Source organism: Typopeltis vanoorti, chromosome 14 (genome assembly GCF_054136105.1).
Source record: "Typopeltis vanoorti isolate ZY-2024b chromosome 14, IOZ_Tvanoo_1.0, whole genome shotgun sequence".
NCBI lineage: Eukaryota > Metazoa > Arthropoda > Arachnida > Uropygi > Thelyphonidae > Typopeltis > Typopeltis vanoorti.
In genome coordinates this window covers 93,346,509-93,360,872 of record NC_143562.1, presented here as the reverse complement: position 1 = coordinate 93,360,872, position 14,364 = coordinate 93,346,509, and the positions used below count along the sequence as shown (strand labels likewise).

Below are 14,364 nucleotides of genomic sequence, written 5' to 3'. Positions count from 1 at the left end.
CTTACATCCTTAAATTTCGCACCCGGTAAGTACGATTTAGTTAAACTCCCATCTATCACACCTCTTATTAACGAGTCACCGTACAATACTCTTTCCTTCATTTCTGAAACTCTCCCACTTTTATGCTTATTTTTCCTTTCAAACTTATTTATTTCTGTTAGCCGAGGCACTCTGGAAAGTTTTGCAGGTGCTCCAATTGCCACTGCACATTGTGTATTACTCTGCGATCTCACTCCTTACAAATAATTTCTCATTTTTTTCATCATTTAAACCATTTTCTCTCTCTGTATAATTTCTTTCACTCTCTCTTTGATCACTGCTCTCATTGCCATCTTATACAACATCGCAATTCCCTATCAAGCCACTATTTTCACTCACATTCTGGCTTTCTTCAACCACAGCAATCTCACGACCTGCCACATACTTCAATTCCAACTTTCCTTACACTTTCTGCACAGTCTCCCACCACTATCATTTTCCATCCAAACTCCAGCCTCTTTTGGGAAAGCATACATCCCACACATATCACACTGGACAAACTCCCTCACATTAAATTTTTTGAACAAAGGCGTCGTATTTTTGGACACCATTATTTTTCGTCACATTGGCTCCATGTGCTATTCTATGAAATGTATTTTCAAAATACTAAGTTAAATAAAACGGAATTCACACCAAAATCACACAGACACAACAAGCTACCAAAAATAAACAATACTACATTAAGATTTAAACCAATATTCCAATTTTCACTCAAAATTATACTTAGCTTTCGGGAGCTCTCTGAAAACACTACACACCATGTAGCCCTCTAGATGGTAGAGATGAATGAAGATGGTAGAAACCACTTCTGAGAAGATGCTAATTGGTCTATAATTTGCTGTCATTCTTTTAGAGCCTCCTTTATTTAGTGGAACTATTTTCCCCTCCTTTGTGACTCTATCAGAGCTGAGACTTAAATTACAGAGTCCAGTCAAAGGATTGCCAATTCTCTAGCAAATTCTCACAATATGCAAGCTGATATCCCATCATATCCCACAGCTGTATTTGCATTAAGATTCTTGAATTTCTATAAACTTCTATAGTTCATCTACTTCTGTTTCCATATCAGCTCCTTTCACATCTGATACTACAGTATCTCCATCTGGATGATACACATTTGCAAAGTCATCACTCAGTAATTCAACTACTTTGTCTACTTCTGTTACCTTTCTATTATCTGCATTTCACATTATTATTATTATTATTATTATGTGCCGCCTCCAGGGAGTCCAAAGACTCATCGAGGGAGGGCACATACTCTACAACTCCCCATCTCCACCAACTACAGCGAACCACATCATCTACCACCCACCACTAGCATTTTCACAGACAATCACAAACGTCTATACCCACAGTTGTTTGGCTGGAGAGCAGATAGGCTAACCACTCAGTTACTACTTTCCCAACTACACTATTATCTTTCACCTGTTGTAACAACTTTTTCAGATACTTTTTTTTTTGAACATCCTTTTTTTCCACCTTCCAAATCATCTATTCCCACAATCTCCATTAAGCCTGATGTCTCTATTTTCCTTCCATGCAATGATTCAGCTATATGCCAAGTTGTACCATATCAAAAAACATTTACTCACTGTTGTTGTAATATTTCTTAAATGAGTTTAGAATCTTCTGGTAAAACTATTTCTGAGAAGCCTCCTTAGGATTAGATTTAGAATTGATAAAGCAATAAAGACATGATTGAGACATTTAAGTTAGTGAGAGGATTTTATCAGATTAATCCAGAGGGGATTATAAAAAGAGTAGAAGGCGAGAGGGAAAAAAACAGATGTCATTTCTGGAAGTTATGTAAAAGTGTGGTGAAGAAGGGTGTGAGAAGTAGATTTTTTTATATGGAGAATTGTCAGTGAATGGAATGCATTACCAGAATGTGTTGTTAATGCAAGGAGTGTTAAGGATTTTAAGATTCTGTATGATAAATATGTTGTCAATTGAATGAACCTCCCACGATGAGTCTAGTCGACTCCATTGAGAGCATAATAATAATAATAATAAAATATGTTAAATGTAAGATAACGCTTCTCAAAAAATCAGGCATTACATACATACAATCATACAGTAATCTGCTGTTTATCTAACCTTCAAAACCATGACCCAATTAAATTCCTGGAATGGCCTTGTAGTATCATGCATGTAGCAAGTCAGCAGAACCATATGACTGTGCATATTTGGACATGTCTGTGCTATTGCCTTAACAGTTAAACAATCAATCGATCAAGTTGACAAGCTGTGGTAGAATTTGCATGTGTGTGTGTTTGTTACTTTCAAAAACATGAGTGAATGTAATTTAAAATAGCACATTACCATCATATTTCATGCAGTTATTCAAAAGTGAAAGCAAGCCTCTAGAAATTAAGAGTAGTTTATGGTAATGATGTCAAGAAAAAATCTAGTGTATCTGAGTGGCATAAGAGGGATGGGAAGATGAGAGACAACAAAAGAATTAAGTGAACACAAACTCACCAAATGTATGAAAATATGGAAAGAGTGTCACAATTAGTTCAGTCCGACAGACAATTAAGCGTGCAGGGAATTGTATGGTAATGTGTGTGGACAGAAGAATTAAATTTAGACAGCATGTTGAAGGCTTAATGGATTTTTTACAACACTCAGAAAGGATTAAAACAGAATTTAATACTTCCTATATTTCGTCCTAGTCACTAGGACATCTACAGGGATTACAAAAACAACTAATGTAACATGAACACAAATATCATACAATACTAAGCCCAACCACGTGGGTGACACTAAAGTCCTATCTAGGTGGAGCACCCCTCTAAGGACGGTTGTAGGTGGTCTGGAATGTAACTAGGACGAAATATAGGAAGTATTAAATTCTGTTTTAATCCTTTCTGAGTGTTGTAAAAAATCCATTAAGCCTCCAGCATGATGTCCTCACAGCACTTAAGCCTCTACACACGAATAAATTTAGACAGAGAAAGATGTCCGATTTTAGAATGAGAAACTTTTCTACAAAAATAGTTCCACAAATTCTGAATGAAGATCAAAAGGAGTGGTAACATGTTCTTATCTTTCTTCATGACTGGCTGTTTTTGGTAGTTATTCCAGGTGAGAAACTTGGTGTTTTAAGTATGACATGAAACAAAATGCCAAAGCATGTAACGGAAAACATCATCTCTGCCAAGACCAAAAAAAAGCGCAAATGTCACGATCACAGATCAAGACAGTGCTGTTTATTTTTTTCAATCATAAGAACATAGTTCACTTAGAATTCATTCAACTAGGGCAAATAATGAACTAACACTGTTATTTAGAAGAGTTAGCAGAGTTCAGTAAAGCTGTTCATAAGAAGAGACCTGAACTTTCAATGAAAAACTGGATCATTCATCATGATAAGTCCCCCCCCCCCCTGCACACATGATGCAACAGCTGTCCACGAGTTTCTGGCTAAAAAATCAATCACAAAATTGGATCATTCTGTGTATTCACTAGATTTAGTGATTCTGACTTTTGGCTATTTCCAATACTGAAGAATTTGAAAGACAGATTTTTTCTATTTCTGACATCTAACATCATGTGATGATGATGCTGATGACAATAATAAAAAGCATTCTAGAAGTTCCAGAAATGTTTTGAACAATGGCATTACGTCAAAAGCAATAGTATCCAATAGTCTACAGGTAAGCAAATATAATTTTTTCATGTACATTACAGGAATTTAATTGTTATACCTTGTAAAATATAACAAATGCTTAATAAAGGTGAAGAAAAAACATCTCTCTCAATGAAGATTGCAATTCCTTTCTTCCTGCCTGATTTACACTTAAGCGTAGACCCACACTTCACTGTTCAAGTATGCGAAACCAAATCGGATAGAATAGGTTGGTTAATCCTTATTTCCAAAGAATCCTATGTCTATATATTGCATGTGTTCTTCTGGCCAGTTTCAGTTTTGACCTGAGTTTCCTGAAAAAAAAAAAAAACCTCTACTTCTGTAAAAGACCAGCTAACCCACCATTTGATTGAAAACACCTGATAACCTGGATCTTTCTAACCAAACAGCTCACCTAAACCCACTGAGCTATGGAGGCTCTATGTTACAATTACATAACTGTATTAACACCATATTAAAGCATATCACACAAATTATAATGCCTTGAACAGTTTTATTTTCATTTTTCATAGCCAATTCAAGTATAGTGTCTAAAACTGTGAAACTGAGTGTCAGATCTTGAGATGATTCAGAACTTAGGATTATATCAAGGATCTTCTCAAGTCTCTGATCTTGATAAGATCCTAAGCTATAGCTTAGTCAATTTATACATAATTCTAAAACCAGAACTAATGTTTCAATGCCAACAGCAGTTCTGTGTTACTTTCCAGTTTCCTCCCCTACCAAGCATAATACAGACTGTGATATACAATTCTCATTAAATAAAAGATAATTTTTACAAGAAGACCACTAAATATAAAATACCAGAAAAACATAACTTACTTGTTTCCATTAGCTAGTTTATGAAGTGCATCTCTAGATATAACATGACCACAAACTAATCTCATTGGAGGATTACTTTCAGAACTTTGTTGCCTTAAAATAGGGCAGGCAAAGATGGAATGAAAACGACATTTTCTTCCCAGGTCTATTTCAATCTAAATCAATAATAAATTCTTCAAATTTATCTAAGTTCTTAATTTTTTTACCTGTTTTAATATAGATGTGACAAAAATTTCTAGTAAATAATATTTGTTTTTACACTTTAGAACTGTACATGAAAAAAATGAACATATTCACATTGAGTAGGAATCTTGTGTTGTACTTGCTCAAGGGTTTCACCATGAATAACATGACATAAGAAAGCAAAACCTCTATTGATTGAAAACAACAGTTTAGTTTGATTAATTATGGCTGAATCAATTAAAGTGATGAAGGCATTATATCTGTAAACTGCATATGTTCTCCAGCCAAGGGTGCATGTTTTATTATTATAACAAACTTTCACGGAATTAACAGACTCATCATAGCACTTAACAAGGAATATATTTATCATACTGAATCTTAAACTCAATGCATTCAACACAATCTGGCAATGCATTCCACTCACCCACCTGTGAGTGGAATGCATTGCGAGATTACACGCTCTGTGTAAAAAATATACTCCTTACTTTCTTCTTCACCACATCTTTACACAATGTCCAGAGATGACTTTTTGTTCTCCTCCTCCTTTCTAATAAAAATCCCTCATTAATTAAATATCTCCATCATATCACCTCTTTTCTGCTTATCCACTAAACTCTGTCATTCGCATCCTCTTACTCTCTTTCTCTCTCTTTCCATAACAAACTTTCCAGTCCTGATATTGCCTAAGTTACTAGTCTCTAGACCCTCTATCAACGTGACATATCATGATGGAAACTAGGTAACAATCAGAGCACACCCATCCACGTGTGCTCTGACAAGCAGGGATAAGGAGGTGACTACACAGTACATTGTATTCACTGAACTTCAGGCCAATGTCAGCCATCATCCTCAGATCTCAAATCTTATCCACCTCTTGAAGCACAGTTTGCCAATATAGTACACATCCTTATAACCTTTAACTCCAAAGAGTAAGCAATGTTAAAACTGCAACTCCACACACATTCATTCAAACCAAAAATCTATTTAAATCTTCCTCATAAAGGGAGTTAAGAATCTGCATTCTCCTTATAATCCTCTCCAATTTCAACAAACTACTAAAGATCCCTTAATAATTAAATATCGTTAATTATATTAGCAGATGCGTTAGCAGAGCTAATCTCAGGTGACATTACCACCTGAGATTAGCTCTACAAACACATTCCTGGATGCTGACAATGTCAAGTTCTTTCCTAATATCCTCGTTTTTAATATGATACTGCAATTGATGCCATCTGTTCACGCCTCTAATTTTTCTCAGGACTCTCATATCTGTGGACTCTAGTCTTTGGTCAAGTGGTTTACTTCTGACCCAGCTCTCAGATCCACAGGGTAAAACTGGTTTGAACACTGTCTTATATACAGCTAATGTAATGTTCTGACTAATTTCTCTCTTATTCCATATGAATTTATTCAATTGACCTCATACAATACCAGCATTGTTGATTCTGTTCTCTATTGCCATATTTAATTTACCATCTTCACTAAAATTCGTGCCTAAGTAGCTGAAATGTTTTACTTGTTCCACAGATTCTCCGTTCACAACACAGTTGACATTTTCAACGATTCTGCCTATTTTCATTGTCTTTGTCTTTTCATTACTGATCTTCATAAAATATCTATTACAACAGTTATTCAATTTAGTCAGGAAATCTTGCAGACTTGTAGTGGATTTATTTAGAAGTATAACATCATCCGCATAAAGCAAAGAGCTGACATTAACATCTCCAATTTTGATATCAGGTTTAATACAACTTTCCTTCATAATGTGATCCATATAGATAATGAATAACAGAGGGGATAATGTACATCCTTGTCTCACACCAGATTTAACATTAAACCATCTTCCTGTACTTCCTTCAATTCTAACTGCTGACTTGCAATTCTAATAAAGACTAAGTATTGCTTGATATAATGCCCATTGACACCATATAACCGTAGCATATCGAATAGCTTCTCTCTTGGCACCTTGTCATATGCCTTTTCCAGATCAACAAAAATTAAATACAGATCTTTGTTATATTCCCATGATTTCTCCACTATTTGTCATAAAGTGAAGATCTGATCCTGATAGCCTCTATTTGGCCTGAATCCAGCTTGTTCTTCTCTTCCACAATCCTTCTCAACCGTTTCTCAAGTATAATTACATATATCTTACCAGGAACACTGAGTAGGGAAATACTCTATAATTCTCATATTCAGTTTTATTTCCCTTTTTTATATATGGGTACTATGAGAGCTCTACTCTAATCATCGGGAATTCGTCCCTCTGTCCAGACCTTCTGAACTATGCAGTGCAGCCACTGTAACACTTATATACCACCATACTTCAGCATTTCTGGTCGAATATCTATTCCTGCGGCCTTTCCATATTTCAAGCCTTTGATGGCTTTTTCTACTTCAAGTATCGATATGCATTCCTGACTGTATGCCTGTTGAGTATTTTTTATCACTGTGCTATCACTGTTGTTTCATTTAGCAATTTTTTGAAGTAATTACTTCATACTTCAAGGATATCTTTTTCTCCCATTTTCATGTCACCTTTATGATCTCTAACTCCTTTTACAGCACTTTTTCCTCCATTTCTAAGCTTCTTCAACAACCTCCAGAATATTTTGCCACCTTTTTGATATTTATTTTCTATGTTCTTGCAAGAACTTTTGATATGCTTTCTTCTTTTCCTTCACTGCCTCTTCAACTTCCCATGTCTACCATGGAGTTCTGATTTTTCTATCCTTGCAGACAACCTCACCACATGCCTCTCTGGCTGAATCAATCAGGGTTTTCTTCAAGGCTTGCCATCGAATCTCCAAGGTTTGGTTCCTGTTCTCAAATCCTTTCATTTTTTCTTCAATAATCTTTGTATTTTAGTCTACCGTTCACATCTGAGAGCTGCTCAACTTTTATTCACTTTAAAACTTTCTTACATGTTCTTTTCAATATGAAATTCAATTGTATCCTGCTCAAGACTAAATAGTGATCACTTCCAATTTCAAATCCTCTGTACACTCTGGTGTCCTGCACCAGGGAGAAAACATCACTATCAACAATAACATAGTCAATGAGACTTTTCTTATTCCTTGCCTCTTTTCTCCATGTGAATTTGTGCACATTTTTATGTTGGAACATGGTGTTAGTAATAACCAGTCCATGTCCTGAGCGAGCAGAAATCCAACAGGTGTTTGCCATTATTATTAGCTTTGCTCTTTTCTCCAAATTTTCTCAAAATATTTTTGTATGTCTGACAACCATTTCCTACTCTGCTATTTAGATCCCCAACAAGGACCAACTTTTACTTTTTCATTGTGTCAGCTGCTTTCTCTAAAGCCTCAAAACATTCCTCCACTTCTACTTTAGTGGAACCTTCTGTGGCACTAATAAGACTCATTGTCCAGTTCCTCATTCTCATATTTGCCCATATCACTCTACTTGAGACTGCCTGCCATTCAAGATTAGCCTCGTATTTAGTGTTGAATACTATGGCTACTCCTTCTTTTCCTTGATTGTCATTGCCTGAATATAACATTTTGTATTTATTGCTCAGAAAATCTCACCAGTTTTTGTTTCAATCACCTCTATTATGTCGATCTGGTACTTATCTAATTCTTCAGCAAGCTCCATTTCTTTGCCATTCAGGCTTCTTATGTTGATAGTACCGATCTTTAATTCTGGTGATGTTGAGTTGGGGGTATGTTTTCAGATTTGTTCCAGTAGCTGACTTTTTTGCTGTTCACCCTTGTTCACTGGCGAAAACAACGGTGTCGTTGTTTAACCGGGCAACTCTCATGAAATTTTGTCATGTTGTACCACCATTTTTTATTTTGGTTTAAGCCAATAAGAATACAATTTGGTCAGCTAAATAATCCCAAATTGCCAGTCCATCTTCATTCATTCAGTATCCAGGTAGATACCCAACAGGGTGCACCACGAGAAGGTGAGAATTGGATATTAGGTCAGAAGCCCTGGTCGATTCTCAGCATTCCTTTAAAGGCTATGTGGAGGTCTCCTCTCAGTTATACAGCTTTGATATCCTATCCTATATAGCACCCCATGTCCAGATTTTCATAACTTAAATACAGAACCATGAATATTCCTATGATTTCTTGAATATGTCTTAAAGTAAAAATCGGATTTCCCCAAATGTGGCAAGAACCCAGCACGTTTCTCTTTCACAATTTTCTTAGCCGTTCACATTTCAGGAAGATACTACTGAGAATTCTACCCCAATCTCCTAGATGTTGAATATCTGACAAGTCTTCTGAATTATGAACACTGTAGCCACTGTAAAACTCTTATACTTCCATATCTGAACATTTTTGAATATCATCAATTAGCTGTCTTTCCACATTTCCGGTATCTGATTGCTTTTTTTACCTACATATCTCATGAATGCATTCCTCTTGAATGTCATTTGCCACTGTACTGACATGAAGATTTTTTTTAACAGTTATCATCCCTGCTGCCTGTTATAGTGTCCTTTCCCCTATTTGCTAAATTCATTTTTAATATCCTCTAGAATGTTTTGTCACTTTTAATATTTACTGTCTATATTCTTACCAATGTCCTCCAATGACTTTTACACACAGTGTGTAAAAGTCCAATGAGTTTTACACACTTTTACACACAGTAAAAGTCATTATTTTGTAGCAGGAAGAAACAGTCATTGTATCGCCTAAGTCACATTTGTGCTTTGATGAATGAATAAGAGCTTTTTCTTTTTGAGTGTCCTGATACCAGGAATTACTGAACAATGTGTGCATCAAATTTTGCATTAAAGTTGGTGTGTGTGCACACATGCATGCACACACACACACACACACACACACACACACACATGCAAACAAAAACCATAGAAACTTATCACATGCTTAAAACAGCTTTGGGGGACAATGCCTTAAGCTACTCAAAGACATATGTGTGGCTCCCAAGGTTTAAAGGCTGTCGAACTTTGATTGAAGATAACACTTGCTCTGAACAAGTTGAACGAGTTCATTTAGATGTTTCAAAACTAGGATGTTCTTTTGAGCCAGAAAGTTGCAATTTCCTCAAAAGAACACTACAGTCGTGCATCACCTACCCTATTCACCAGATTCATCCTGTGACTTCTTTTAATTCACTAAATTAAAATATGTACTTAAAGAATGAAGGTTTCAAGACTTAAATGAAATTAAACAAAATGCAACAGATTTCTGCATTTTGTTTAATTTCAAAATGGGAAAAATGTTGGGAACACTATAATGAGGCAGGAGGAAAATATTTCAAAGAGGATATGTTCCTCTAACTCACAAGCTTTTGTATATGTTTTAAATAAACTATGTCCTAGAACTTCTTGAAAAGACCTTGTACTTACATTTAATTACATTTACCCAGTACACACACACACACACACACACACACACACACACACACACACACACACACACACACACACACACACACACACACACACAAACCTTGAATTTATCCTCATAGGGAACATCCCACAGACCACTCACCATTTTGGTTGCTTGATTCTGAATCTTCTCCACTGCTTCTTCATACCCAAGACACCCAGGAGACCAGACCTGAGAAATAACTTCCTTATCTCTACTTATTAGTGTGTTCTTCCATAGCCAAGTAATCTTATGGGCAACCTTAGCAATATATCCTCTAAACTAACTCTCAGTCTACCACCATCTAGACCTCTAAACCTCTAGCTTCATCTATTTCCTGGAGTACAGTTCCATTAATGGAACTGTACTCCAGGAAATGCATGCCTTTACATTTCTCCATTAAACTGACACTCATCATCTTTTGCCAATACTGAGAGAATATTTACATCGTCTTGCAAGTTCTCAACATCACCTTGATTATGTATTACTCTACCTAATTTCACATCATCAGCAAACAGCTCAATATTTCCTTTCAGATTATTTCCTATATTACTTATGTACAAATTCAACAGCAATGGTCCAAGCACTGAACCTTGTGGCACACTACCAAATACCACATTTTGATATCTGTCCAGAAACCACCCTCTTATCTACATGCCATATCCATCCCCATTTCTTCTATAAAATCCAGCAGAATCATTGTGTAGCCATTTCTGTTATCTAAATGAGCTGTCATTCTATTATAAAAAAGCTAGTAAATTCCTAAGGCATGTCCAACCCATCATAAATCCATGTAGCCTCCTCATACAGTATTATATTCTTCTTCACCCATTCCTGAATTCTCTTATTGAGCAATTTTTTGAGTACTTTACAACCACATCTGAGATACTGATTGGTCTATAAATTTGTTACTGCAGTCTTAGAAACTCACTTATGCAAGGGAATTATTTTGCCCTCTTTCCACTCCCTTGAAACTCTACCAGAGCTGAGCCTTAAATTAAAAAGCCTACTCAGAGGCATTTCCGGTTCCCTTGCACATTCTCACAAAACCCGAACTGATATCACATCTAATCACACAGCTGTATTTACGTTGAGATTCTGCCATATCCTAAGAACCTCCAATTCATTCTACTATGTTCCCACGTCAGTCTCTGTTATATATTTTACAGAAGTAACGTCATCACTTGGATGATATATCCTCGCAAAGTAGTCAATCAGTAATTCAACTATTTTATTTGCTTCGTTCACGTTAACTATCTCCCATGCACTATTAACATCCTTCCATTGCAGTGTTTTATGCCATGGTACAGATTTAAGCCTTTCTAAGCTTGTCATAGTCACTTGCACTGTAGTTCCACATATACTCCTTCTTGACAGAAAAATATATGAGGAAACTATAGTTGTTTTGCACACAAACACTTACAGATCATACATCTTATCATTCAGAGTCAAGAGAAATGTAAACAAACGTAAAGATGAAGTATTAAATCGTAATTGCATAAAATGAACTGTTATTTACTTATATAAACTATATATGATAGGGGTGCTTAAGGATCAAAGCTGTATGACTGAGAGGAGACCTCCACATAGCCTTTAAAGGAATGCGGAGAACTGACCAGGGCTTCTGACCTAATGTCCAATCCTCACCTTCTCGTGGTGCACCCTGTTGGGTATCTACTTTGATACTGAATGAACGAGGATGGGCTGGCAATTTGGGATTTAGCCGACCAAATTGTATTCTTATTGGTTAAACCAAAATAAAAAATGATGGTACAACATGACAAAATTTCATGCCGGCTGGAGCGTCGCCCGGTTAAACAAGGTACCCGTTGTTTTCGCCAGGGAACCAGGGCGAACAGCGAAAAGTCAGCTACTGGAACAAATCATAAAACAAACCCCCAACTCAACATCACCAGAGTTAAAGATCGGTACTATCAACATAAGAAGCCTGAATGGCAAAGAAATGGAGCTAGCGGAGGAATTAGATAAGTACCAGATCGACATAATAGGGGTGACTGAAACAAAAAAGACCAAAACTGGTGAGATCTTTCTGAGTAATAAATACAAAATGTTATATTCAGGCAATGACAATCAAGGAAAAGAAGGAGTAGCCATAGTATTCAACACAAAATACGAGGCTAATCTTCTTGAATGGCAGTCAGTCTCAGGTAGAGTAATGTGGGCAAATATGAGAATGGGGAACTGGACAATGAGACTTATTTGTGCCTATGGTCCCACAAAGGTAGAAGTGGAGGAATTTTTTGAAGCTTTAGAAAAAGCAACTGACACAATGAAAAAGGAAAAGTTGGTCCTTGTTGGGGATCTAAATAGCAGAGTAGGAAATGATTGTGAGACATACAAAAATATTTTGGGAAAATTTGGAGAAAAGAGCAAAGCTAATAATAATGGTAAATATCTGTTGGATTTCTGCTCAGGACATGGACTGGTTATTACTATCACCATGTTCCAACATAAAAATGCGCACAAATTCACATGGAGAGAAGAGGCTAGGAATAAGAAAAGTCTCATTGACTATTATATTGATAGTGATATTTTCTCCCTGGTGCAGGACACCAGAGTGTACAGAGAATTTGAAATTGGAAGTGATCACTATTTAGTCTTGAGCAGGATACAATTGAATTTCATATTGAAAAGAATGACACGTAAAAAAGTTTTAAAGCGAATAAAAGTTGAGCAGCTCTCAAATTTGAACTGTAGATTAAAATACAGAAAGATTATTGAAGAAAAAATGAAAGAGTTTGAGAACAGGAATCAAACCTTGGAGATTCAGTGGCAGACTCTGAAGAAAACATTGATTGATTCTGCAAGAGAGGCATGTGGTGAGGTTGTGTGCAAGGATAAAAAAAATCAGAACTCCCTGGTGGACACAGGAAGTTAAAGAGGCAGTGAAGGAAAAGAAGAAAGCATATCAAAAGTTCCTGGCAAATAAGTCAGCTTTTACTCTTACAGAATACAGAGACAAATGTAAGAAAGCTAAACAGTGTGTAAAACTAGCTAAACAAAAGTCATGGGAGGACTTTGGCAAGAATATAGAAAATAAATATCAAGTAGGTGGCAAAATATTCTGGTGGCTGTTGAAGAAGCTTAGGAATGGAGGAAAGAGTGCTGTAAAAGGAGTTAGAGATGATAAAGGTGACATGAAAACAGGAGAAAAAGATATCCTTGAAGTATGGAGTAATTACTTTGAAAAACTACTAAATGAAACAAGCAGTGATGACAGCACAGTGATAAAAAACACTGACCAGCCATGCAGTCAGGAATACATATCCATACTTGAAGTAGAAAAAGCAATCAAAGGCTTGAAATGTGGAAAGGCAGCAGGAGTAGATGATATTCGACCAGAAATGCTGAAGTATGGTGGTATAAGAGTCTTACAGTGGCTGCACTGCATAGTTTAGAAAGCCTGGACAGAGTGACGAATTCCCGATGATTGGAGTAGAGCTCTCATAATACCCATATATAAAAAGGGAAATAAAACTGCATGTGAGAATTACAGAGGTATTTCCCTACTGAGTGTTCCTGGCAAGATCTATGCAAGTATACTTGAGAAAAGGTTGAGAAGAATTGTGGAAGAAAAACTTGGTGAAGAACAAGCTGGATTCAGGCCAAATAGAGGCTGTCAGGATCAGATCTTCACTTTACGACAAATAGTCGAGAAAGCATGGGAATATAACAAAGATCTGCATTTAAGATTTGTCGATTTGGAAAAGGCATATGACAAGATGCCAAGAGAGAAGCTATTCAATACGCTGCAGTTATATGGTGTCAATGGGGCATTATATCAAGCAATACTTAGTCTTTATTTGAGTTGTAAGTCAGCAGTTAGAATTGAAGGAAGTACAGGAAGATGGTTTAATGTTAAATCTGGAGTAAGACAAGGATGTACATTATCCCCTCTGTTATTCATTATCTATATGGATCACATTATGAAGGAAAGTGGTATTAAACATGATATCAAAATTGGAGATGTTTGTCAGCTCTTTGCTTTATACGGATGATGTTATACTTCTAAATAAATCCGCTACAAGATTCTCTGACTAAATTGAATAGTGTTGTAATAGATATGGTATGAAGGTCAGCAATAAAAAGACAAAGACAATGAAAATAGGCAGAATCATTGAAAATGTCAACTGTGTTGTGAATGGAGAACCTGTGGAACAAGTAAAACATTTCAGCTATTTAGGCACGATTTTTACTGAAGATGGTAAATTAAATATAGAAATAGACAACAGAATCAGCAAAGCTGGTATGGTGGGAAGTCAATTGAATAAATTCATA

The 14,364-nt window shown here is 36.1% G+C and overlaps 1 protein-coding gene across 2 annotated transcripts in view; it reads right to left on the bottom strand.

Annotated features, from left to right (window-relative positions):
- The window catches only part of Sou (required for meiotic nuclear division 5 protein souji), a 280,328-nt gene that overhangs the window by 90,979 nt on the left and 174,985 nt on the right, over positions 1-14,364 (bottom strand). For both annotated transcript variants that reach the window (XM_090403620.1, XM_090403621.1), the window contains exon 8: positions 4,514-4,668. In XM_090403620.1, the coding sequence (XP_090259746.1) occupies positions 4,514-4,668 (155 nt within the window). The remainder of the gene's footprint in view (positions 1-4,513; positions 4,669-14,364) is intronic.